This window comes from Pogona vitticeps, chromosome 6 (assembly GCF_051106095.1).
Source record: "Pogona vitticeps strain Pit_001003342236 chromosome 6, PviZW2.1, whole genome shotgun sequence".
In the NCBI taxonomy this organism is placed as follows: Eukaryota; Metazoa; Chordata; class Lepidosauria; order Squamata; family Agamidae; genus Pogona; species Pogona vitticeps.
In genome coordinates this window covers 101,753,460-101,776,991 of record NC_135788.1, presented here as the reverse complement: position 1 = coordinate 101,776,991, position 23,532 = coordinate 101,753,460, and the positions used below count along the sequence as shown (strand labels likewise).

General features: G+C 46.2%; 1 protein-coding gene across 4 annotated transcripts; it reads left to right on the top strand.

Moving 5' to 3' along the window:
• Positions 1–257: 257 nt before the first annotated feature.
• On the top strand, positions 258–20,001 carry LOC110086948 (E3 SUMO-protein ligase ZBED1). Of its 4 annotated transcripts, none has more exons than XM_073004430.2 (6): positions 258–3,743; positions 5,448–5,518; positions 9,677–9,939; positions 14,814–14,878; positions 15,534–15,691; positions 16,187–20,001. In XM_073004430.2, the coding sequence occupies exons 2-6, from the start codon at positions 5,470–5,472 to the stop codon at positions 18,211–18,213; spliced, it is 2,562 nt and encodes an 853-aa protein (XP_072860531.2). In that variant the 5' UTR covers positions 258–3,743; positions 5,448–5,469; the 3' UTR covers positions 18,214–20,001. The 4 variants fall into 4 exon arrangements, with proteins under 4 accessions (XP_072860531.2, XP_020663881.3, XP_072860530.2 ...); XM_020808222.3 differs by having other exon boundaries at positions 3,742–3,816; XM_073004429.2 differs by lacking the exon at positions 258–3,743 and adding an exon at positions 4,181–4,367.
• Positions 20,002–23,532: the final 3,531 nt, after the last annotated feature.

Sequence of the window (23,532 nt, the reverse complement as noted above, 5' to 3'; positions counted from 1 at the left end):
TAAGTTTATGCACCAACCACCAATGCTGAAGTGGCTGAAATTGACCAATTCTATGAAGACTTACAAGGGACATAAGGGACGTGGTGGCGCTGTGGACTAAACCGCAGAAGCCTGTGCTGCAGGGTCAGAAGACTAGCAGTCGTAAGATCGAATCCACATGACGGAGTGAGCGCCCATCACTTGTCCCAGCTCCCGCCAACCTAGCGGTTCGAAAGCATGCAAATGTGAGTAGATAAATAGGGACCACTTCGGTGGGAAGGTAACAGCGTTCCATGTGACCACGGAAGATTGTCTTCGGACAAACTCTGGCTCTATGGCTTGGAAACGGGGATGAGTCGAACACGACTGGACAAAAATTGTCAAGGGGAACCTTTACCTTTACCTTTATGAAGACTTACAACACCTTCTAGCACTGACACTAAAGAAAGATGTTCTTGTCATTATAGGGGATTGGAATGCTAAAGTAGGGAGTCAAGAGATAAAAGGAACAACAGGCAAGTTTGGCCTTGGAGTTCAAAACGAAGCAGGGCAAAGCCTAATAGAGTTTTCTGAAGAGAACAAGCTGGTCATCACAAACACTCTTTTCCAACAACACAACAGGCAATTCTACACATGGACATCACCAGACAGGCAATACCGAAATCAGATTGATTATGTTCTCTGCAGCCAAAGATGGAGAAGCTCTCTATACAGTCAGCAAAAACAAGACCTGGAGCTGATTCTGGCTCTGATCATCAGCTTCTTATAGCAGAACTCAAACTTAAACTGAAGAAAGTAGGAAAAACCACTGGGCTAGTCAGGTATAATCTAAACCAAATCCCTTATAAATACACAGTGGAAGTGAACAACAGATTGAAGGAACTAGATTTGGTGGACAGAGTGCCTGGTGAACTATGGATGGAGGCTCGTAACATTGTACAGGAGGCAGCAACAAAAACCATCCCAAAGAAAAGGAAATGCAAGAAAGCAAAGTGGCTGTCCGACAAGGCCTTGCAAATAGCAGAGAAGGGAAGGGAAACAAAATGCAAGGGAGATAGGGAAAGTTACGGAAAACTGAATGCTGACTTTCAAAGAATAACAAGGAGAGACAAGAGGGCCTTCTTAAATGAACAGTGCACAGAAATAGAGGAAAATAATAGAAAGGGAAAAAACAGAGGTCTGTTCAAGAAAATTGGAGATGTTAAAGGAACATTTTGTGCAAAGATGGAAATGATAAAGGATGAAAATGGTAGAGACCTCACAGAAGCAGAAGACATCAAAAAGAGGTGGCAAGAATACATGGAGGAATTATACCAGAAAGATCTGGATATCCCGGACAACCCAAATAGTGTGGTTGCTCACCTTCAGCCAGACATCCTGGAGAGTGAAGTCAAGTGGGCCTTAGAAAGCATGGCTAACAACAAGGCCAGTGGAGGTGATGGCATTCCAGTTGAACTATTTAAAATCTTAAAAGATTATGCTGTTAAGCCGCTACACTCAATATGCCAGCAAGTTTGGAAAACTCAACAGTGGCCAAAAGATTGGAAAATATCAGTCTACATCCCAATCCCAAAAAAGGGCAGTGCCAAAGAATACCAGATAATATAGATAAGGCAAAGAAGTGCTTATTTATATATATAGTCACTGCAACCAGAATTCTTTATTCCAAAATTTGGAAAAGTACGGTGATACCAAAACAAGAGGAACTTACAGAGAAGATACAGGAAGCGGCAGAAATGGACATTCTTTCAGAAGTGATGAAAGACTGTCCTATACAAAAGACAACTGAACGATGGGATTTACTTTATAAATGGTTAGAGTCACCAGATGGTGCTTGAATAACATAGATCAAAACTAGGATGTAAACCTGAATTAAAATCTGAAAGGCAGAGAACAGTAGAAAAGCGGAAGTATAAATTTTGATATTGCAATATGAATAGACTGGATGTCAGTATATTTTTTGTTTCTCCTTCCCCCCCCTCGTTTTCCCCCTTACATTCCCCTTTACCTTCTGTATCCCATACCCTATCCCAAATTATTAAATAAACAAATTTTAAAAAACTATGGCAAGTTTTTAAAGAAATGGGAGTGCCTCACCACCTTATCTGCCTCCTAAGAAATCTATATGTGGGACAGGAAGCAACAGTTAGAACTGGATATGGAACAACTGATTGGTTCAAAATTGGGACAGGAGTACAGCAAGGCTGTATATTGTCTCCCTGCTTATTTAACTTATAAGCAGAATACATCATGCGAATGGCTGGACTGGAGGAATCCCAAGCCAGAATCAAGATTGCCGGAAGAAATATCAACAACCTCATATATGCAGACGATACAACTCTGATGGCAGAAAGTGAGGAGGAATTAAAGAACCTTGAAATGAGGGTGAAAGAGGAGAGTGCAAAACATTGTCTGAAGCTCAACATCAAAAAAAAAAAAAAAAAAAAAACTAAGAACATGGCCAATGGTCCTCATCACCTCCTGGCAAATAGAAGGGGAACATATGAAGGCAGTGACAGATTTTACCTTCTTGGGCTCCATGATCACTGCAGATGTTGACAGTAGCCATGAAATTAAAAGACCCCTGCTTCTTGGGAGGAAAGTGATGACAAATCTAGACATCATCTTAAAAAGCAGAGCCATCACCTTGCCAACAAAGGCCTGCATAGTCAAAACTATGGTTTTTCCAGTAGCGATATATGGAAGTGAGAGCTGGACCATAAAGAAGGCTGACCTCCAAAGAATTGATGCTTTTGAATTGTGGTGCTGGAAGAGGTTCTTGATAGTCCCCTGGACTGCAAGGAGAACAAATCTATCCGTTCTGAAGGAAATCAACCCTGAGTGCTCACTGGAAAGACAGATCCTGAAGCTGAGGCTCCAATATTTTGGCCATCTCATGAGAAGAGAAGACTCCCTGGAAAAGACCCTGAAGTGTGAAGGCAAGAGGAGAAGGGGACGACAGGGAACGAGGTGGTTGGACAGTGTCATCGAAGCTACCAACATGAATTTAACCCAACTCCCGGAGGCAGTGGAAGACAGGAGGGCCTGGCGTGCTCTGGTCCTTGGGGTCATGGACAGTTGGACACGACTTAACGATTAAACAACGACAACAAAAGTATCATTTCATTTTTAAATACATATTTGGATTTAAAATATATTTGCTAGAATAAGTTACACATGGTGTTCACATAAGACACAACTTGCCAGAGCTAACTGCAGCTAACTGATGAGGTGCCAGGGTATATTACAGTTGCGTTCTTGGTCATGTGTCTGATTGCACAACCAAGATGCAACCTGCCACCTTGTGAGCTGCAATCAGCCGCACAAACATCAATAGCATTCCAGGTATTACAGTAGTTGTAACCAATATAAATATGCAGCCTGTACTACCACGTTGCATCACTAGGTGGGGGACAGCAGGCCCACGATCTCCTCGAGGATGCCCATTGGCTGATTGGTTTCTGAAGTTCCCGCCTCTCTCTTTATGGTTCTTAATATAGAGGAAACCTCCTTTGCTGTCAGACCCGCTTGCTTCGGGCCCCGCCCCTTTCTAAGCCCCCTCTCCAATTGGTTCCAGCCCTCCTCTGTGACCCCGCCCCCTGGTTCCAGTCAATCCACCGGCTACTGCTGGAAGCCCCTCCTTGCCCAGGGACTCTCTTTCTGCCAATCGGATTCTTGATTGGCTGAGTAGGAAACATCAGCAAGGCTTCCATTGGTCCGAAGGCTCGCCAGGTAGGCGGTGATTGGGTGACGCTGCCATCCAGGTAGGTGGTAGGACTTGGGCTCCCCGAGATGGACCAGCGGCGAGGCTGACATCGGTGTCGCGCAGCGGGGCAGGTCGGCAGGACCGGGTCCCCAGGAAGGCGGGGGGGGGGGCAGGCAGGCAGGGCGGCGGGTCGCTCGGGCCTCTCTTCCCCCCCCCCCGAAAGCCCGGGTGCTGCTCCCGGGCGCCTCTTAGACCATCGCGATCCCTTCTTACGAGGGATCGCTCGCCTGGAAGCGCTGCCGCAGCGGCATCGATCCAGCTCCGCCCAGGCAGGGCGTCAGGAGGGGGGGGAGAGAAAGGGGAACGTGGAGGGACGATGCGGCTCCACTCGGGGCTGGGGCTTTGGGGTGGGGGGGACGGATTCCTTCTCTGATCGGAGCAGGACGGGCTGGAGAGGAAGGGAGGTTCTTTGATGGGGGGGAGACAAGGGGGAGGGGGGTCAGCGTTGCTTTGGGAGGCTGGTCTCCTAGGGGGTGGGGGGTGAGATGGACTAGGAAAAAAAATAGTTTATCACCAGCCTGACTCTGGGATCTCATCACCACGATTTTGGTGGTGGGAGGTCATCAGAGTGCGAAGAAAGCTGGTTTGGGGAAATAGCGTTTCCCTGGGAGAAAGGCAGCAGGTATGTATGTAGGATCAATGAATGGGGATCATGGTGTTGGCTGGTCCAATTCAGAATGTTTGATTCGGAAGAGGAGGTGAAGGGGGATAGGCGGGTGGGGTGTTTGGATCGGCATGGGCACAGTCTCTCTTTGGACCCTGGGATTAGAGGGGTGTGTGAGAGCCACCTTCAATCTCCAGTCCAGTTTGTTGCTTGCCTGAGGCTGGAAAAAAATGGTCCTGAGCTGGTCCTTCATGAATGGAGCCGTGTAGAATTTGTGACAGTCCGAGTTGGAGATGACTTGAAAGGAGTGTACTACGTAGTAGGGAGGTCAGAGTGTGACATAGACATCACGACTGGGTGAGAACAGTGGTGGATGATGTTTTTGCAGTCCCCGGCCTTCTCCTAATTTCCTCTCCTCTGGCTGAAAAAAGCTGAATGACAGCTCTTAGAAGCCTCCCAAGAGTGGCAAGCCAGATTTCAAATAAGTTGCCATTTATTTAAATTCCCCTTTTTTCCAAGACTTGAAGAGGATTGCTAGCCATTTCTGGATTCATTCTCTCTCTCTCTTTCTCCCCCCCCTCTCTCTCTCTGTGTGAGAGAGGGGGGAGGGATGGAGGGAGGGAGAAGCAGTTTGTGGGAACCAGCTTTCCCATTGCTAGCCATTTCTGGATTCTCTCTCCCTCTCCCTCCCCCCCATCTCTCTCTCTCTCTCTCTCTCTCTCTCTCTCTGTGTGTGTGTATGTGTGTGTGTGTGTGATAAGCAGTTTGTGAGAACCATTTTTTTTTCATGGGCAGACCTGCCAGGATGCCCGGCAACCCTGGGTTAGAAGTTGGAAAAGATCATTAAAATGAGAAGGCTTCCTTATGTAGTGGGAGGTCAGACGGAGGTCTGTCTTGCAGATTGGGTTGAGAGTGGGCGTGCAGTCAAGGAGAGGTTGGGTTTCCGGTCAGTGTTATTCTGGAGGAGGGGCAGAAGTGGAAACTACAGGTAGTTTTAATGGGAAGAGAAAGGGGAGCTCCATTGTGATGGTGGGCCATCAGGAAATGAGCCCTGTGCCAAGAAACACGCCTCAGCCCTTCCTCTTTACTCCTCTGCAGGCTCTCCAGTTTTCGCAACACCATGCAAGTAGCAGAGGATGCCTGCACCCATTCAGAGGACGAGTTACTCTGTAAGTAAAAGTAAACTGTTTGTGCTCCATCCATTCTACCCCAATGTAGGCAGTCGCTTTTCTTCTGCAGATAAACCTTCAAAGTTACTAGTCCATTACCAACTATGCTGGCACCGGTTATTTAATCTCAGAGTGAGAGAGGAACCACAAAGCTATATAAGACTTCCCTGACTGATCATGTTTCTCACTCACCACAGGTGATCAGCGGAATGGCACTTTTCGAGTCTGGCTTTGCATCATCTCCAGTATGTGTTATGGAACAAATGTGTGCATCCAATACTCAAGAAGTTTCTCCTCATTAATGTGGGTGCTTAAATCAGTCTGCCTACAGAAGGAGGATAGTTGAATGGACACAAAGTGTCCCTAGCAGTAAGAGTTTAAGGCAGGGGTCTCAAACTCAGTTTACCTGGGGGCTGCTGGAGGCAGAGTCTGGGTGAGGCTGGGCCGCATCAGATTTTCTGCCAAGTGGAGCAAGAGCCCAGTGAAGCCGCCCGGGAGTTTCCTTAGCCCGGCTCGGCTCCGAGGAGGAGGGGCGCGCGAGCCCTTGTCGCCGGCCACGACCCCCTCTGGCTCCTTCTTCACTACCACGAGCAACAGTAGGATGAAGAAGCAGAGAAGGGAGGGAGTGCCGGTGACCACCTAGTTGGGGGGAGGAGGGCGCGACATAAATTTTTTTTAAAACCTCACAGAATTCGCCTTGCCAAAGGATAAAAGCCCCCACTCGTATGCGCAAAATTAAACAGAATGGGGCAGGGGGGCCCACAGGTGCGCATGTGAGCACACACACACAAACACACACACACACACGGAGGTCCGACAACCTTCCTCTGAGGCCCCCCTCAAAAAAAGGCGCAGTCAGCAGCAGCTACCACCACCACGACAGAGGAGCAAACTTTGCAAGGCAAGCCCAGGTAGCCTCCAGAGCTGAGGCAGCTGAAGCAGGACGAAGAGGAGGGGGAAGCACCGCCAGGCACTGAAGTGGCCACTGGCCGGGCTGGCGCTGGGGGTGCCGAGAGAGAGAGAGAGAGCCAGAGAGCTGCTTCCCTGGAAGAGGCGGCAGCAGCTGCTTTTGGTGGCTTGGAGGTGCTCTTCAAGGACGGGCCGGGAGCAAGCTCCACTCTCAGGCATCACTCAGCGGCGGCTCAGGCACTGGGGAAAAGGGCTGTCAGTGCACCTCGTTCGCCAGGTCTCCCCCAAGACAGCGCCTCTTGCACCTCTATCCTGAACTGCACCCTGCCAGCCAGCAGACAGGCAGGCTGGCTAGCAGGCTGCAGTTCCGGATAGAGGGTGCAAGAGGCGCTGTCTTGGGAGAGAGCCGGTGAGCGAGGTGAGGCTTTTTTTTACTCTTGACAGCAGAGGATGCGTGGGTGCTTCAGGGGGGCAGGCATGGTGGGGGGCCACAAACTATCATCTGGCGGGCCACAAATGGCCCCTGGGCCGCATGTTTGAGACCCCTGGTTTAAGGCATCCTTGATAGGAATCAAAATGGCCCAGTCCTTTCTGTCTATACCCTAGATCGGTGGTTCCTTTGGATGCTTACATTTTGTTACAGAAGCTCCAGACAGTATGTTCTGAGTTGTGGGGTTTTGGGAATGGCTGTGCAACAATATGTGGAAACTCACAAGTTGGAAATCACTGGTGCAGACAAATAATATCTGTGAAGATTCTCAGTCCAGTTAAGATTATCTGGAAGTTGAGTCATGGCAACTGGACTTCTTTATTATTATGTTGAAACATCTTATTAGACTGAAGATTACTGGGATGAGTTGCGAAACATTTCAACCTAATAAGAAAGAAGTCCAATTGCCAGGACTCAACTTCCCAATAATGATAATAGTAAATTACATGCCTTCAAATCAATTCTGACCTACGGTGACCCTTTTCAGAATTTTGTAAGGATAGTGTACAGTAGGACCCTCTATTTGCAGGGTCAGTATCTGCTGATTCACTTATCCATTGGCTGAAAATACTAAATAACACCACCACCCAAAAAACCCTATTTATATGTAGTTCCTGAGTGTATTAGGATTCCCGGTGTGGTGTAGCAGATAGAGGGATGGACTAGGACTTTGGCAGACAGGGTTCGAATTCCTGCTCAGCCGTGGTAATTCTCTGGAGGAGTGGAAGTGGTAAAGAACTCTCCTTAAATATCTCACTTACCTTGAAAACCTTAATAGCGTCTCTATAAGTTGGGTTTGACTCAGTAGCACAGAACACACGCACCAGGGTGTATTTACCAGACATGGCCACTGGAGGGAGTCAGAGACTATGCAATGGATAGTGTTCAATACTTCTGCGATTTTCCAGCATCTGCGGGCTGGGCTTTGAACCAATCCCCTGCAGATACCATGGTCTTACTCTTCTCAGAAGTGGTTTACTGTTCCTTTCTTCGGGGAGTACGTTGGGACTGTGTAGCTTCCTAAAGCTGTACAGGCTGGCTCTTCCCTGAAAGGCACACTGGGGGATTTAACAAACAACCTTAGGCTCTGGAGCCAGGTAACATGTTCCCCCGAAAATAAGACAGGGTCTTATATTAATTTTTGCTCAAAAAAAACCCCACTAGGACTTATTTTCAGAAGATGTTTTATTTTACAGTCATGTCATCTTCTGGTTGCTGCACAATGGTGGAGGGCGGGGTTTCACTTAACTAGGGCTTATTTTGGGGGTAGGGCTTATATTACGAGCAGCCTGAAAAAGCATGCTAGGGCTTATTTTCAGGTTAGGTCTTATTTTTGGAAAAACAGGGTACCTAATTCTCTGAGCTACGCAGCAGGCAAAGGCAGTGATTAATATATTTCCTTTGGATATGAAGTTGATAAATATTCGGCTATAGGTTAGGTATCCTTCAGTCTCGAAAGACTATGGTAACGTGCTCTGTAGGGAGGACTTGGAACAGTGTCTAGTGTGGCTGAAAAGGCCAATTCGAGAGTGGCAATCCCTTCCACACTGAGGACAAATACAATCTGTCCCCTGTCCAGCTCCCAGATTTTGATGCTTTCGTGACTGCCTCTTTGCCTCAGTCTACTGGACAAGGGTCTCTTCAAATTGGGAGAGGCCATGATGCACCGCCTGCCTCCAGCCTGAATGCTCAGATGTCAAGGTTTCCCATCTGTTGAGGTCCATTCCTAAGGCCTTCAGATCCTGCTTGCAGATATCCTTGTATGGCAGCTGTGGTCTCCCTCTGGGGCGATTTCCCTGCACTAATTGTCCATACAGGAGATCTTTTGGAGTTTAGCCGTCAGCCATTCTCACGACATGCCCAAGCCAACGTAGACGTCGCTGTTTCAGTAATGTATACATGCTAAAAATTCCAGCTTGTTCTAGGACTACTCTATTTGGAACTTTGTCCTGCCAGGTAGTACCAAAAATGCATCGGAGGCAACACATATGGAAGGTGTTCAGCTTCCTCTCCTGCCGTGCACAAAGGATCCAGGACTCACTGCAGTACAGGAGTGTGCTCAGGACACAGGCTCTATAGACCTGGATCTTGGTATATGTCATAAGCTTCTTATTGAGCCATACTCTCTTTGTGAGGCTAGAGAACATGGTACTGTAGCTGCTTTGCCAATGCATTTATCCTGCTCGACATCTTGAGAGAGAGTGTCAGAGATCGTTGAGCCAAGGTACACAGAGTAATGAACAACCTCCAATTCTTGCGTGGAGATGGTAATAGAGGGAGGTGAGTCCATGCCCTGGCCCATGACTTGTGTCTTCTTCAGGCTGATTGTTAGTCCGAAGTCTTGGCAGGCCTTGCTAAAACGATTCATGAGTTGTTGGAGGTCTTCAGCAGAATGGGCAACAATAGCTGCATCATCTGTGAAGAGGAAGTCCCGCATGCATTTCAGTTGGACTTTGGTCTTCGCTCTCAATCTAGAGAGATTAAAGAGCTTTCCATCTGATCTAGTCCAGAGATAGACACCTTCTTTTGCAGTTCCAATTGTTACTAAACATAAATAAATGAATGTGGGTTAAAGTTGTGGATGTGTTTCTGATTTATCTCTCCATTCATTCATATGCTGCCCTTTCTCCAACAAGCACAAGTCTTCACCCTGTTTTGTCCTCACAACAACTTTGAGGAATTGTTTGATGATTCACAAGGTTTTGGGTTTTGGCAAGAAATTTGTACACATTTCTCTTCTTTCTCCCCACCCCCAACAGTCTGTGAAGACTGCCGCCTTTATTTCCGGGAATCCTGCCCACAACATGGAGCTCCTACCTTCATCGCTGACTCCCCTGTACCAGAGAGGATCCTCTCCCGGGCATTGCTATCTCTGCCTGACGGGCTGGTGGTCAAGGAGCGTCCCGAAGGAGGCCTTGGCGTCTGGAGCACTCTTCCAGCCCTGCCTCGTGGCTGCCTCTTTGGGCCCTTTGAAGGTGAAGTGGTCCGGGAACATGGCAACTGCACCCGTTATTCTTGGGCGGTAAGACTCCCTCAGATACGTAGCTTCCTCTTATATATAACTTGAAAAGTACAGCCTTTCCCAACCTGTGTACACCTCAGATGCCCAGGTCTATGGCTCCTGTAACTCTGTTGGTTGGGGTGACTGTCAATCTATCCAGGACTGACCAATCATTCCCTCCTGCCTTTAAATCCAAAGAGAGCCCCATCTCTCTCCTAAGAGTTCTCTTTCCCTCTCTCTTGTCTGTCAAAGTCAGTTTGGTCCTTTGCTGTGATCTGCTCACATCTGTAAGTAACAGAGCATTTTTATTCTTTCTACTACTAATATCTCAGTGTGAGTCATTGCGACTGTAAGTTCCAATTAATGATAAAGGGGTGGACTATCTGGGAAACTTGAAGCTATTCTCCTCTGTGAGTTTCCGTACTTTTACTGTGTATCAAAAGGAGAATTTAAACCAACAATTTAAAACTCTGCAACAACATTTGCCTTAGTATGTCTGCTATACACAATGACAGGTCTGTCTTGACAATTCCTCACTCCGTACTGTTCTTAGCATGTCCACTGAAGGAGCTGAAATCTTTCCTTGATAACAGAACTCATTGCATAGCTTTGAATGAAATGCACTGTTTCCCAGAGGTTTTATAACTCACTTCCTAGAAGCCAGTGATCAAGGATTCTGAGAATTATAGTCCAACAGAATATTGTATGCACACCTAAATTTAGGAATCACTTCCCAAGAGTGAGCAGGGTATCTGCTTTGGCACCCCCCAATGTCATAGCCTTCCCTGTTCTGGCACCTTCTAGAAGTTTTTGGACTACAACTGCTATCCTCCCCAGTGTCAGCAAAGGCTGATGTGGCTTAGCTCAACACTCAGGCTGTAGGAGACAAAAGAGCAGCCTTCATTCTTAATTGTTTCTTATATTTCCTAAATCAAGGGTGGGAATAAGTCTCATCCATCCACTGTTGTTGGACTGCAACTCCCATCATCCTTTGCCACTAGCCATGTTGTTGAGGCTGATGGGCACTGCAGTCTGGCAGCATCTGAAGGGCAACAAGTTATTTTGTTATCCTTGTTACTAGGTGAAGTTACTAAAGCTTTTGCTGCCGGTTTGCTGCCTGGCTTATCATAGCAATACCATTTTGATAGCACTCTCTGTTTGGATAGAATCTGGAACTTTTTGAATTTAACAGTGGAGAGGGGGCTTAATTACTAGTTTCAGAGCAGACACAGGGAGGGGGAGACGAACTCTTTCTTCCCTTGCTAATGTCCTAATAAAAATCTGTTTTTTGGAGCAGGTGTTTGCTTACAGAGGGAATCCTCTTTGGGTGTTTTACATTGTCTTGTAGGGATGGTTGTGAACTAAAGTGATTGTTTCAAACCTCTGCCAGATTTTTTTTTCTCCCAACAGCCTGCTCAACAGGAAAAAGAGAGGAAAAGAGAATAGGACTTTGGAAAAGTTATTATCATTTTTTACTCCAGCTGCCTCTCTCCTTCCGCCACCCAGTACAAAGGGACTAGTCCTCTTTTCCAAAAAGGCCACCCTTAGACTCAGTTTCATCTTGGGCTCTTTTGGCTCGTGGACCATCGCACTCAGTGGCCAAATCTGCTTGCCATTTTACCCCAGCATAATGTGAACAGTATAACTTTTGGCAACAAAATGCTATAAGTTAAGAAGTCAACATAGATTTTTTTTTCTGAATCCTGTGACTTGGTGCACAATAGGTAATGTCTATGCTGACTTCTAAACTTGTGGAAGTTTGGTTCTAAAAGTTACGTTGTTTGCATTACAGTTGGGGGGGGCATAACTAGCAAGATTTTGGCCAGCGTGCCGAGGCTGGCTACAGGATTGTGAAGGTAGCAGAGCAAAGTGGGTACTTCTTCCAAGAGCTCTGAGAGAGAAGTGGGTATCCAAAAGAAAAAAGGGAAGAAGGTTTGTTATGTTTTATGTTGTAAGCCACCTAGAGTGGCCGAAATGACTAGATAGGCGGGGTATAAATACAACATACAATATTTATTGTATAAATACAATTAATAATAATAATAATAATAATAATAATAATAATAATAATAATAATAATAATAATAATAATAATAATAATAATAATAATAATAATAATAATAATAATAATAATAATAATAATAATAATAATAATAAAAGGCGTGCAGAGTGCTTAGTTTTGTTAGGTCCCTGCCCAATCCTGGCATAGGATCCCCCATCAATAGCAAATTGTGCCTGAGTGTGTGATTCTTCACACACACACACAGACACACACACACACAGAGTGTGTGTTAATCACTACTGCTGTAGTGGGAAATTTAGAAATGCAGGTGTTTATCCTAACGTTTGCCATGGCCAGCCTCCCTCACACACAAACAAGCGGCTAGGCATACCAGCAAATAAAAAATGTTAATGGTTCTGGATTGCTACTGAAAACCAGACAACCTTCTGATACTTTACATGACATCAAAGCAAAAGAAGCCCTTTTTCTTTAGGCAAGCTTTCCCTTAGCGATTGGCTATCCGAGAGGGGTTTTTAAATGAAGTGTTGTGCCTTGTTGCTTTGAATCTGGTTTTGGTGTTGATTCTGATTACCATTTTCAGTGTGGTGCTTGTTTGATTCTCTTAAAGATTTGTATCCTTCCTGTTTTTAGCTTTTAAATACCCTGTTTCCCCAAACATAAGACCTAACCTGAAAATAAGCCCTAGTATGATTTTTCAGGATGCTCGTAATATAAGCCCCACCCCAAAAATAAGTCCTAGTTTAGTGAAACTCTGCCCTCGACCATTGGGCAGCAATCAGAAGAAGAGCGCATGGATGTAAAATAAAACATCCCCTGAAAATAAGCCCCAATGCATTTTTGGAGCAAAAATTAATATAAGACCCTGTCTTATTTTGAGGGAAACACGGTATTGTCTTTTAATGATGTCAACCGCCTTGGGTCTTTTTAAGGAGAAAAGCAACGTAAAACTATTTGAAAGGGAGGGAGGGAGGAAGCTTTCAGTTGTGTAGTGGTACTTCGAAGGTCTATTTCTAGCACAGCTCAGATAACAACATAGTCTCTGCACTCCAGAAAGTCCTGAGGCTTTAATCCTGAGAGCATTGTTCCTGTTATAGCACAGCTCCTTACTCATGCCTCGTACCATGTTTCAAGTGCATTGTCATTGAAGTTCATGTTCAAATATAATAATACCTATGTATGTTAGATCTCTTCCCATCACTTCTTTCAGCATTCTTTTTGTTTCCGTTTAAAAATCCATTAAAGGAGGGAGAGACACAATCGTTGCATAATACCTTTTGATGAACAGCTTTAAAAGTCCTCTGCATGGAAGCATCATAGGTTGAGCTGGAAAAAAAAAACCTGGGAGACCCAAAGTTTATTCAGAATTTTTTTTTTCCTGAGCAAGGATTTGACCCTGGAGCTTTCCAACTAGAGGCCCGCAGCCGAAATCACTGCATCACACTGTCATGTTCAGCTGTTTGATTCATCACAAAATCCCCCACCCCAGTTTTTCTCTGTTTTAGTGTGCACAGGTTTGGCAGTCCCAAAATAGAAGAAGAAAGAAGAACATTCCAGAGGGGGGGGGGGGTTGTGTGTGTGTGTGTGTGTGGTTATAAATTATATATATAAAATAAAAAAAGTTAATCTGAGTAAATGATTTACATGATAGCAGCCCTACTGGTGTTTGTTATGCAAAAATGATGAATGCTCCCTGCTCAGAAGTTGTCTTTTTAAAAATTAAAATTAAAATGGGATAGCAGCATGGGGTAAAGAAATGGATTGCTTGCCATTAACAGGTCACTCCGTGTATCTGCAAGGGCCCAGCAGCCATTTTTCCACACAGTGATCACAGTGGCAACAAATATACTCTGAGCAGCAGGGGAAAGCCTGCTGCATTTCCCTGATACAAAACTTTGGATTCTGAATACTATTAGATGTCACCTCCCTGTCACAGAAGCACAATCTTGAAGGAGGACAGGAGGGACTGTAGATTGCAAATGAGATTCTAATGCTCGCCTGTTGCTTAGTAACTGATAGGTTCAAAACAGCCATCCCCCCCAATTGGCACCTTTGAAATGTGCTGGATTACAAATCCCATCACCTGTGACCACCGATTATGGAAGCTGCAATTCAGTACATCAGGAAGATGTAAGTTTGAGGAGGCTGGTATGACATGAATGAGCAGAAAACAGAAAGGAATCTAACTTATATAATGGGATCTACTGGTCAATGGTTAATTAGAATTAAGATTTTTCAGGAGGTGAATGATAGCAATAATAAAAGATTGTTTGCCTTGCCCTGTCCCACAGGCCTCTGGCAGTTGGGAGCCTTAACCTGTCCCTAATGCATATATATAGTTCAGGAGGTGTTGTAATTGGCTCCGCCCCTTGAGACACCATTTTAGATCCATTTCTGTTTCCCCTCTCTGGGCTACTGTCTTGCTCCTGGCTCAAAATGGTGGACCTTGGGGATCAAGTAGAGAAAAAAGAATTGTGTCCTGTCAGCCTGACATATGCACCCGTGTACCTTAAGATATATGGAGTTTATCAGATTCACTGTAGGTGGCGCTTCCTTTCCAGTTGAGACTCTTTCTTGTCTTGGTTGTCTCTGGCTTCTCTACAGCCTTTCTGAAAGTCACTTGGGTCTCAGACATTTAGGGGTAACCTGCAACTGCAGTGCCTCAACACATTCCCCACATAGACTATGACATTTACTTTGAAGAACATTAGAATTCATTTTTTTGCCCCTGACTCTGCCTTCTGCCCAACCCTATTCCAAGGGAGCATCTGTCAGGTTGGGCAAATTCAAAGACAAGACTCCTTTTTGTTGTTGTTGTTGAGGATGGAGTTTGGAGGTATCTTTCCCAACTCCGATTGTTCCATCTCTTTTTCAGGTGCGGGAGAATGGCTCCTATTTCTTTATCGATGCATCAGACGATTCCAAAGCCAACTGGATGAGGTGAGCATCTTAGAAGAGAGGACCAGCTGAAGTGGGAAGAGGAACATAATAATAACCTTTGAACTGCAGAGCTGGAAGGGACCCAATGGACCATCGAATCCAGCCCCTCTCAAGGAGGCAAAGTGGGGAATTGAACTCCCAACCTCTAGCTCCACAGCCAGAGGCCTAAATCACTGAATTGCCTCCCGCGATCCCCCAATAACTACAATCAGATGTACTTTTGAGCCATCATAATATGCTGGAGTTACTCCCCCAGAAGTCCCTTATCTTGTCATAATATAAAAATCATCCATGCGCCATCAAGTCAATTGACTTATGGTGACCCATGTTCAGAATTTTCCAGGTGGAGAAGTGGCTTGCTATACTCTTCTGGTAGCATCTTGGGACTGTGAAACTTCCCCAAGGCCACAAAGGCTGGCTCTACTTACAGGTGGCACAATGGGAATTCAAACTCCCAACCTCTGGCTCTGCAGCCAGATCCAGCCGGCTATTTTGTTACGGATAGGTAAATGCTTTTGAAGGCTTCATATGGATAACAGGTGAAGGTTGACATTCCCTTGAGACGCACCCAGTGTTATACCACTTGGGGCATCAAGGAAAACATGATGCAGGCCCCAAATGCCAAAGTTGACTCATCCCACTTTTCTCCCTACAGATACGTGGCATGTGCCTCTACTGAGGATGAGCAAAACCTGACCGTCTTCCAGTATCGAGGGCACATCTATTACCGGGTCTGCCAAACGATAGCTGCCAATACAGAGCTGCTGGTGTGGATAGGAGAAGAGTATGCCTGTACCCTGGGACTGCGCTTGGGTAGGGAAAAGAGGGGAGGCAAAATGTGCTTCACAAAGTTTGAAGAACAGCCAGAGCATGGGAAAGTAATTTTAAGGACTACAGTTCCCACAGTCCCCTAGCTATGCCGACTGGGGGATTGTGGAAGATGTAGTCTTAACAAGTTATTTCCCTAAGCTCTAGGAGAGGGACTGTACTTGCGGTATGATGTTGGTGTCTAATGGGGGCAATTTGGCCTCAGCCGTAGCTCAAGGAGGCCTCAAATTTCAGTTGCTGTTCAATGGAAAATTTGGCCATGGGGAGCCTCATGACAGACATTGATTGATAAAACTGTACCCTTCATATCTTTGCCTAAGAGCCATTTGCAGGATTGGCAGGGTGGATGGGCTGATATGCTACAGTGACCATCTCCCTGAAAGAAAGAAGAAAATGGAATGTATTTGGAATTTGCATTTCCTGCTCCTTGAAAGAAATGAGAGGGCTTTGACACTTTTATTGCTCTCTCTTTCCTTCCAGGGGAGCATTTTAAATACGAATTTGGCGAGAAGGAGCTGCTGATGAAGCTTTTTCAAGACTTGCATGTCAAGGCGCCGTCCTCGCCTCTCGCTCCTCACGCCCCTTCCTCCCGCACGCAGTACCTCTGTGGAGACTCCACCGCTTCATCCCTCCCGCCCCTCCACAAGTCAGGGCTTCCTCCCCCAGGAGGAAGCACTTTCCCCCTCCTGGAAGGGATGCAAAACCTGGTGGGCTTGGGAAGGGCTCAAAGCCGCTACTGGACTTTCTTTGGCTTCCAAGGGGATGCTTACGGCCGCATCCTGGACAAGAGCAAGATTATTTGCAAGCTGTGTGGGGTCCGGCTGAGCTACAGCGGCAACACCACTAACCTGCGGCAGCACCTCATCTACAAGCACCGTGGGGAATACAACCAGCTGGTGGGGACACCCACGGCCGTCCTCGACAAAGGGATCACATCGGGGGCAGGGGAGTTTGGCGCTTCCCGCCCTCCGGCCCCCAACAGGACCACGCGGGCTGTGGCTGACTTCATCATCCTGGACCTCATGCCGGTAGAGGTGGTGGAAGGGGAAGGGTTTGGGCAGATGCTGGGAGTCCTGGATCCCAGCTACAAGCCCCCAAATGCTGCCTCCTTGGCCCACACAGTGCTGAAGGACATGTACAACCAAGCAAAGATGAAAATCTTGGAACTGACTCAAACTGTGGCCCAGTGCTCCCTCAGTTTGGACATATGGCGGCACAGCAACACCCTCACCTACCTCACACTCACCGCGCACTACGTGGACGAGTGCTTTGAAGCTCAGGCTCGTGTCCTCTCCAGCTGCCCAGTCCCTGAGGAGCCCAGTGCGGAAAGCCTGGTGGAGGCACTTACCGAGGCCAGCAAGGAATGGGGGGTGCGGGACAGCACCTCCTATGCCGTCGGGGGCCTCCGAGCCACCTTCCAGCAAGCCGCCGGGGTGCTTGGCTGGACGGCCTTGCCTTGCATCGGGCACGCCTTGCAGGCAGCCATGGAGGCCGTGCTCAGCCAGCCAGCGGCCCAGAGTGCCTTGGAACGGCTCCACCGCTTGGCGTCTTGGGTGCTGGCTGGGGCGGGCCGGGGTGAGAAATTGTGGAGCCAGGAGCCACTCCTGGAAGCTCACCTGGGCTGCTTCCTGCAAGATGGAGGCAAATGGCACAGCATCTATGGACTCCTGCAGAGGCTGCTAGAGCACCGTGAGGCTCTGTCAGGGCTCAGGCCAGATGGGGAGGTGACTCTGCGACCCCAGGACTGGGCCGCCCTTCAGGATATGGTCAAAGTCCTCAAGCCTATGGCCATTGCTACCTCAACGTTTACCAAAGAGCCCTTTTCCAGCCTGTCTTTAGTCAAACCTATGCTCACAAGCCTACTTTACAAGCATCTGGTGGCCAGTGAAAGGGACTCCACCTTGGCTCGTGAAGCCAAAGCAGCCGCCCAGAAGGAGCTGAGTCGACAGTTCTCTAGTTCAGATGTCAACCAGGCCCTCAACCTGGCCTGTGCTCTCGACCCTCGCTTCCGAGGCCTGGATTTCCTGAGCCAGTCCAGCCGAGTAGAGACCTTACGCTTGCTCGGGGCGGAAGCCTCACGCCTGGCTGAGGCCCCAATGGCGTTGACCTCCAGCCTGCCTGATGTGGCTTCCTCCTCACCCCCTGCCAAACTACCAAAGCAGGACCCTGGGATTGAATTCCTCCTGGGGGACCTATGCAGCCTGAGCGGTGCCTCAGGCGTCGGCTCAGTGCACCATCAGGCCGAACAAGAGACAGCCAGCTTCCAATCCAGCAAGGCCTCTGCCCTTAGCCAAGACCCCTTGCAGTGGTGGAAAACTCACCATGCCCAGTACCCACTACTGGCACGGGCAGCCCGCAAGCTCCTGGGTGTGCCTGCCACCTCAGTGCCCGCTAGCTGGCTCTTCAGCAATGCTGGGGATGCCATCCGCACAAAGCGCCAAGCTTTGACACCAGAACATGTTGACATGCTGGTCTTCCTCCATGGCAACCGAGCGATGCTGTATTAGGTCAATGGTTCAGTCTGTGGCCTGGAGAGGTTTAGGACTTCAGCTCCCAGAAGCCCTAGGCTGCATGGCCAGTAGTCAAAAAAATCTAGGAGTTGGAGTCTAAAAAACTAAGACCAAAGATTAAGAATTTTTGTATGAAAGGAGTTGTTTGGAGGGGGTCTTGGCCTCTTGTCTGTCAGCAGAATCCTAGCTCCTCCTCCTCAAGGTATTGGAAGGAACATTATAGCCACGCTGTCCCCCTCTAGTCTCCCTCTAGTGGACTTCAGGGAAATAACTGCTTCCCTTTTTTATGACATTTCCCCCAGAATTCTTCAGCCACAGTGGTTACTGTAGCTGGGGCATTCTGGGAAATGTCCCCAAAAATAACTTCCAAGTCCTCAGTTGCTTCCCAGAAGGAGAGTCCTGATCTGTGTATGACATGAGGTTCAAAAAGAGAACAAACCATTTGTGGGGAGAGTGTCCACATGTCATAATAGCCTAAAAAAATAAAGTACAGTGGTGACAAGTAACAGCCATGTTAGAAATGAGAGATACTCCATTTTCTGCTGCAGAGGAGACCAAGATAAATGGTGTGCATGAAGAATACATAGAAGGGATGGAAAGCCTGAATAATATTTGTGAATGCTAGGAAATAGAGGTGGATAACCTATACATCTAATATATGCTACAGTTCTCCTGTCATTTATAGGTTCATTCATGCCAACTACAGGAATGGACCCATAAAAAAAGAGAGAGGGGACACTTGAGAACAGAAGTAGCCGATGCGCAAGGCGGAGAAACAGCAGGAAATTGGAATATTCCATGTATGGGGGAGGACAGGTGCAACTCTGAATGATGGAAAAGAAACTCTGTAGTACAACTACAGGCAGAAAACTGTATAGGTAGATAACCTCTGTGTGTGTGCATGTGCACACATGTGCATGGGCTGAAGGTAGCATTAGCTCAACTTTGGGGGGGCAGAAAGGGGAAAAAATTAACCAGACCAAGTCAAGTGCTTTGCATAGTAATTTTCCTCTGTGTTACAGAGAGGTGGGGTTTATGCTGTGGTTTGGTTCCTCCTTTTCCCCTCTTAAAAATGAGCAGGCGTGCAAGTTATCTGCAGTTCGAGAGGGAGGGTTTGAATGGTTTCGAATGGCAAGCAGCAGTTGAGGACGGATGTACTGTAAGTGAAAGACACATAGATCAAACCTTCTACGTTTCTTGCCTTCAAGAGCAGATTTTTTTTTCAAAAAAGGAATCCACTGAGCCATTCAGGTGCACTCTGTGAATTCTGTACATCTGTCTGTTTTTATTCCTGCTCCCCCAAGTCCAAGTAACAGATTAAGGACAAGAAAAACTGCTGAGAATAAAAAACCCCAACCTTCTCTGAAACCAGTGATATCCTCTGGCAGATCTTCCTCTATTCTGGAGCAGTAAACTGACCTTAAACCAAAGAAAGTTGTAAATGTTTCCACTTCCATCTATTTCTCTGCTCTTTTCCTTTTCTCCTTCACCCCCATATGCATATCCCTTGTCCTGCCAGCCCTCCCTCCCCCATGTTTGCATGTCTAGGAAACTGTTCAAGGTGTAAAATATGAAAGAGCAAAGCTGAGAATGGGAAGGGAAAAATTATCATTGCTACCATCCCACCCACCCATTTTTCAGAGGGAGGGGAGGGGGACGAATGACAGCAGGGAAGGACCCTGCCTCTCCCCTCTCCACTTGTAACAAGTTTTGTTTGAATTTTTTTATTTAAAGTCCATAATCCGTATTTCAACAAGGAAATAAAAGATGCTTTATTTTAGCAAACTGTTTTTGGTTTTATTAAATGAGGGGGGGAGAAAATGAGCTGGGGGGGTATGGCAGTTGTGGGGCAAGGCAAGGTTCACCCCAAAACAGTAACAGAAAGTTAATACACTGGGACAGAGCCGGGAAAACCAAATCTGCTGTTACAGCTCTGGGGACTTTGCAAGCGAACGGCAAAGGTTTCTGACTTCCCGTTGTTAATCAACAGCAGCAACGAAATTATTTTGCAGCCACTAAATTATATTGTCAAAATGAGGAAAACTTGGGTAGCTGGGAATGGACTTCTACGTGAACGGAGTGGGAAACAACTCATGGGCTGGAAATACACACAAAGTCACTTTCTTTAGTTCTCAATGCATGTCTTTTGCATCTGGCTTTGCTTGATTAATCTTGGGTTTCTTGCACGCAACACAGATCCAACTGCCTTGAAGCCTATCCATCCCTGCCGTATGAAGTGGGCACCCCAGTGCAGCTCATACACACACAAGATAGGAATTCCACCACACTGCGCTATATGTCCCCTTTGATGCTGTGGTTCAGTTCTGTCGCCATCCCATGTTATTTCCCTCGAACGTCTTCTGGTGTGTCTACTGTATGATTCCTTAAGATCTTAGCAATAATCATTGTGTGCTATCCAGTCATTTCTGACTTACTGCAACCTTCTCCGGGGTTTACTAAGTAAACAGGACTCGCTGGTGGCTCACCATTCCTTTCTTCTGGAGGCACCCTGTGTCTGTGCAGCTTGCCCAAAGCTACACAGGCTGGGATACATAGTGGAGAACTGATCTCCCAACCTCTGGCTTTGCAACCAGATGCCTAACTCACTGAGCTCCCCACCCAATCTTAGCCTTTATCTTTTTAACCGACCCACCCACCTCCTATCTGATAAAGAATTTTCTAGCAGGCAGGACCTTCCAGTCCCCAAGTGCAGGACGGGAGCACTTAATGATAAGGAATCAGATTTTGGGAGTCCTGTGGCTCATCTTTATTTAACAGTGTCGGAAAGAAAGATCAAGGTGCCCTATCATGGATGGTAACAGAGGGTACTTAAGCCTGCGATCCTTCATCTTATGCTAGGACCAGCTTTGTCTCTGGGGGAGAGAAGAACATTAAGAGCGGCGAAAGAATACAAAAACAACAGGGAGAAAAAGTTTATCCCTAAAATGAGTGTTTCTCTCAAAATAAGGAGGAGTAACAAGCATATTCTTTCTACATTTCATTTCTTTGGGGGGATGCTCTGGCATCTAGAGTTTGGTTTGGTTTAATCCATATCCTCTTAAGGAAAAGCAAGTCTATTATTTTCCCCTAATATGGATTTCTAAGGGAGTCCCTAAGTTACGGTAAAAGAAAAAATTGTTAAATCCTCTGTTTCATTTCATCTTATGGGTGGGACACATGAAATGGCACATCTGTGATTGTATTAACCATATGTGTTAATTCCCAGCCAATTCATAAAATGCTGAAACGGTTTCCTTATTCCCAGTTCCTTATTTGCTCAAATCATGGGGAGAAAAGGTGAACATTTCAGCTGAAAAAAAATACCTGTTTACATTCTCCTCTACCCTGAATAAAGCTTTGAATATATCACACATTAAAAAGCTTTGGCACAGACCAGAAAACCCTGTGGCATCTCAAAAGTATAAGCCTGCATACTAAGGTGTATAATTTGGTTGGGACCATAGCTTATCATGGGGGTGGGGTGGAGGTAGTTTCCTTATTTCTTGTGGCTATTTCTCCTAAAGTGAGTATGGACTGGTATGTTTGACAGAGCCCTACGTGTACAAAGGGTTTAGCCTGGCCAGACCATACAGCACATCAGAGATACCCTCCTACTGTAGGTGTACAGATGCATCCTTTCAGGGGTACCAGGTTTTATTCTGGGGCATACTTATTTGGTTTATTTGTTATCTGTGGTCATTGCACATTACTAACATAACTACATTAATACAGTATTGTACATTTTTTAAATCTTGAAATTCAGTGCTTTCTCATCATGGAAGGATATGAGATGGGATCGTCCAAAATTTAATTCAGAGAAAGTAAAGTCTCTACCAATGTGTGTGCTTCTCTTCTGATTGAAATTTGAACCCCACCACTGTTGACAGAAATTAAACATTGGGGGGGGGGGACATGCATGTGTCACAAATCTGATCATAGATCACTCCCAACCTATGGTGATCCTATACATAAATTAGTGATCTAAAGGTCCTGTCCTCAACAGCCCTGCTAAGCTTTTATAAACTCAAGTCTGTGCCTTCTTGTAGGGAGTCAATTCTTCTTACACTGGGTCTTCCTCTTCTCCTGCTCTCTTCAACTTTTCCCAACATTGTTGTCTGTTACAGAGAATCTTGCCTTTTCATTATGTGCCTAAAGTAAAACAACCTCATTATTTTTGCCTCCATAGATACTTCAGGCTTGATTTGCTCTAGGACCCACTTGCTTTGCTTCATCTCTATGGCAGTCCAAGGTATCTGGAAATCTCTCTTCCAGCACCATATTTCTTTTTTTTTTCCTGTCCAGCTTTCTTTACTGTCCCTCTTTCACATCCATACATGGTGATTGGGAATACAAGAGTGTGGATGATCTTGGTCTTGGTCTCCAGTGACACATCCTTACACTTAATGATATTTTCTACTTCCTTCGTTAATGTCCTTCTGAGTCTCAGTCTTCTGATTTCTTGGCTTCAGTCTCTATTTGAATTGATGACTCAACCAAGGTATGTGAAATTTCTGCCTATTTCAATTTCTTCATTGTCGACACAGTGTTGTTCTTGTGTAGTTCTTCTGTAATCATGATTTTTGTCTTCTTAACCTTCAATTGCTGTCATGCTTTTTCACTTTCTTCTTTTGCTTCAAGTAGTTACAACTTCATTGCTGCTTTCTGTCAGTAAGGCAGTGTAATCTGTTACTGATGCTTCTTCCACTAATTTAAGTCCATATATATATATAGAAGCAAAACTAGACATTTGCTGTTAGTTGGTTTAGGCGTGTGTGACTGAAGAGCTAGCCTAGGGTGGAGGATCCAGAATCTTGGCATAAAGAATGTTGGGTTTTGACCCTTTTCTCTGCTCCCTGACTGAATAAGGGAGAATTCCATTGGGAAATTTTGATTTGGGAAAATCAAATCACCATTGGGAAAATTCTTACAAATATTTGTAAGTGGGCAGGGGGTTCCTTTGAGCCACATAAGAGCAAAGGGTTACAACCCTCCTTCCCACCAGTTTCAATAAGCTTGGGGTTTCCTCCCAACAACACAACACACTATCATGAGCCATTTGATGAAAGTCAGTTTGGCCCTTAGAGTAGAGACAGGGAGTGGCGTTCCCATATCCCCAGAAAAATGGATTCCCCAACTTCACATAACCCAATGTGCAATGAGATACCTGGTCCCTTCCCATTCAGCAACTGCTGTGGTTGTTGTTTGTCTCTTTGAAATCATATGAACATGTCACCACTTTGGATTGTCCAAAGAGATCCTGTTAAATTTTGCTCTAGATTACATCACCATCCGTCAGGAAAAAAAACAAAACCTTAA

Bases quoted from the DNA above. Each gene is read 5' to 3' on its own strand.
- LOC110086948 (XM_073004430.2), top strand. From the start codon at position 5,470: ATGCAAGTAGCAGAGGATGCCTGCACCCATTCAGAGGACGAGTTACTC. The intron at 14,879-15,533 runs GTGAGCATCTTA...TTCTCCCTACAG, and splicing joins TCCAAAGCCAACTGGATGAG to ATACGTGGCATGTGCCTCTA. The intron at 15,692-16,186 runs GTAGGGAAAAGA...CTTTCCTTCCAG, and splicing joins TACCCTGGGACTGCGCTTGG to GGGAGCATTTTAAATACGAA.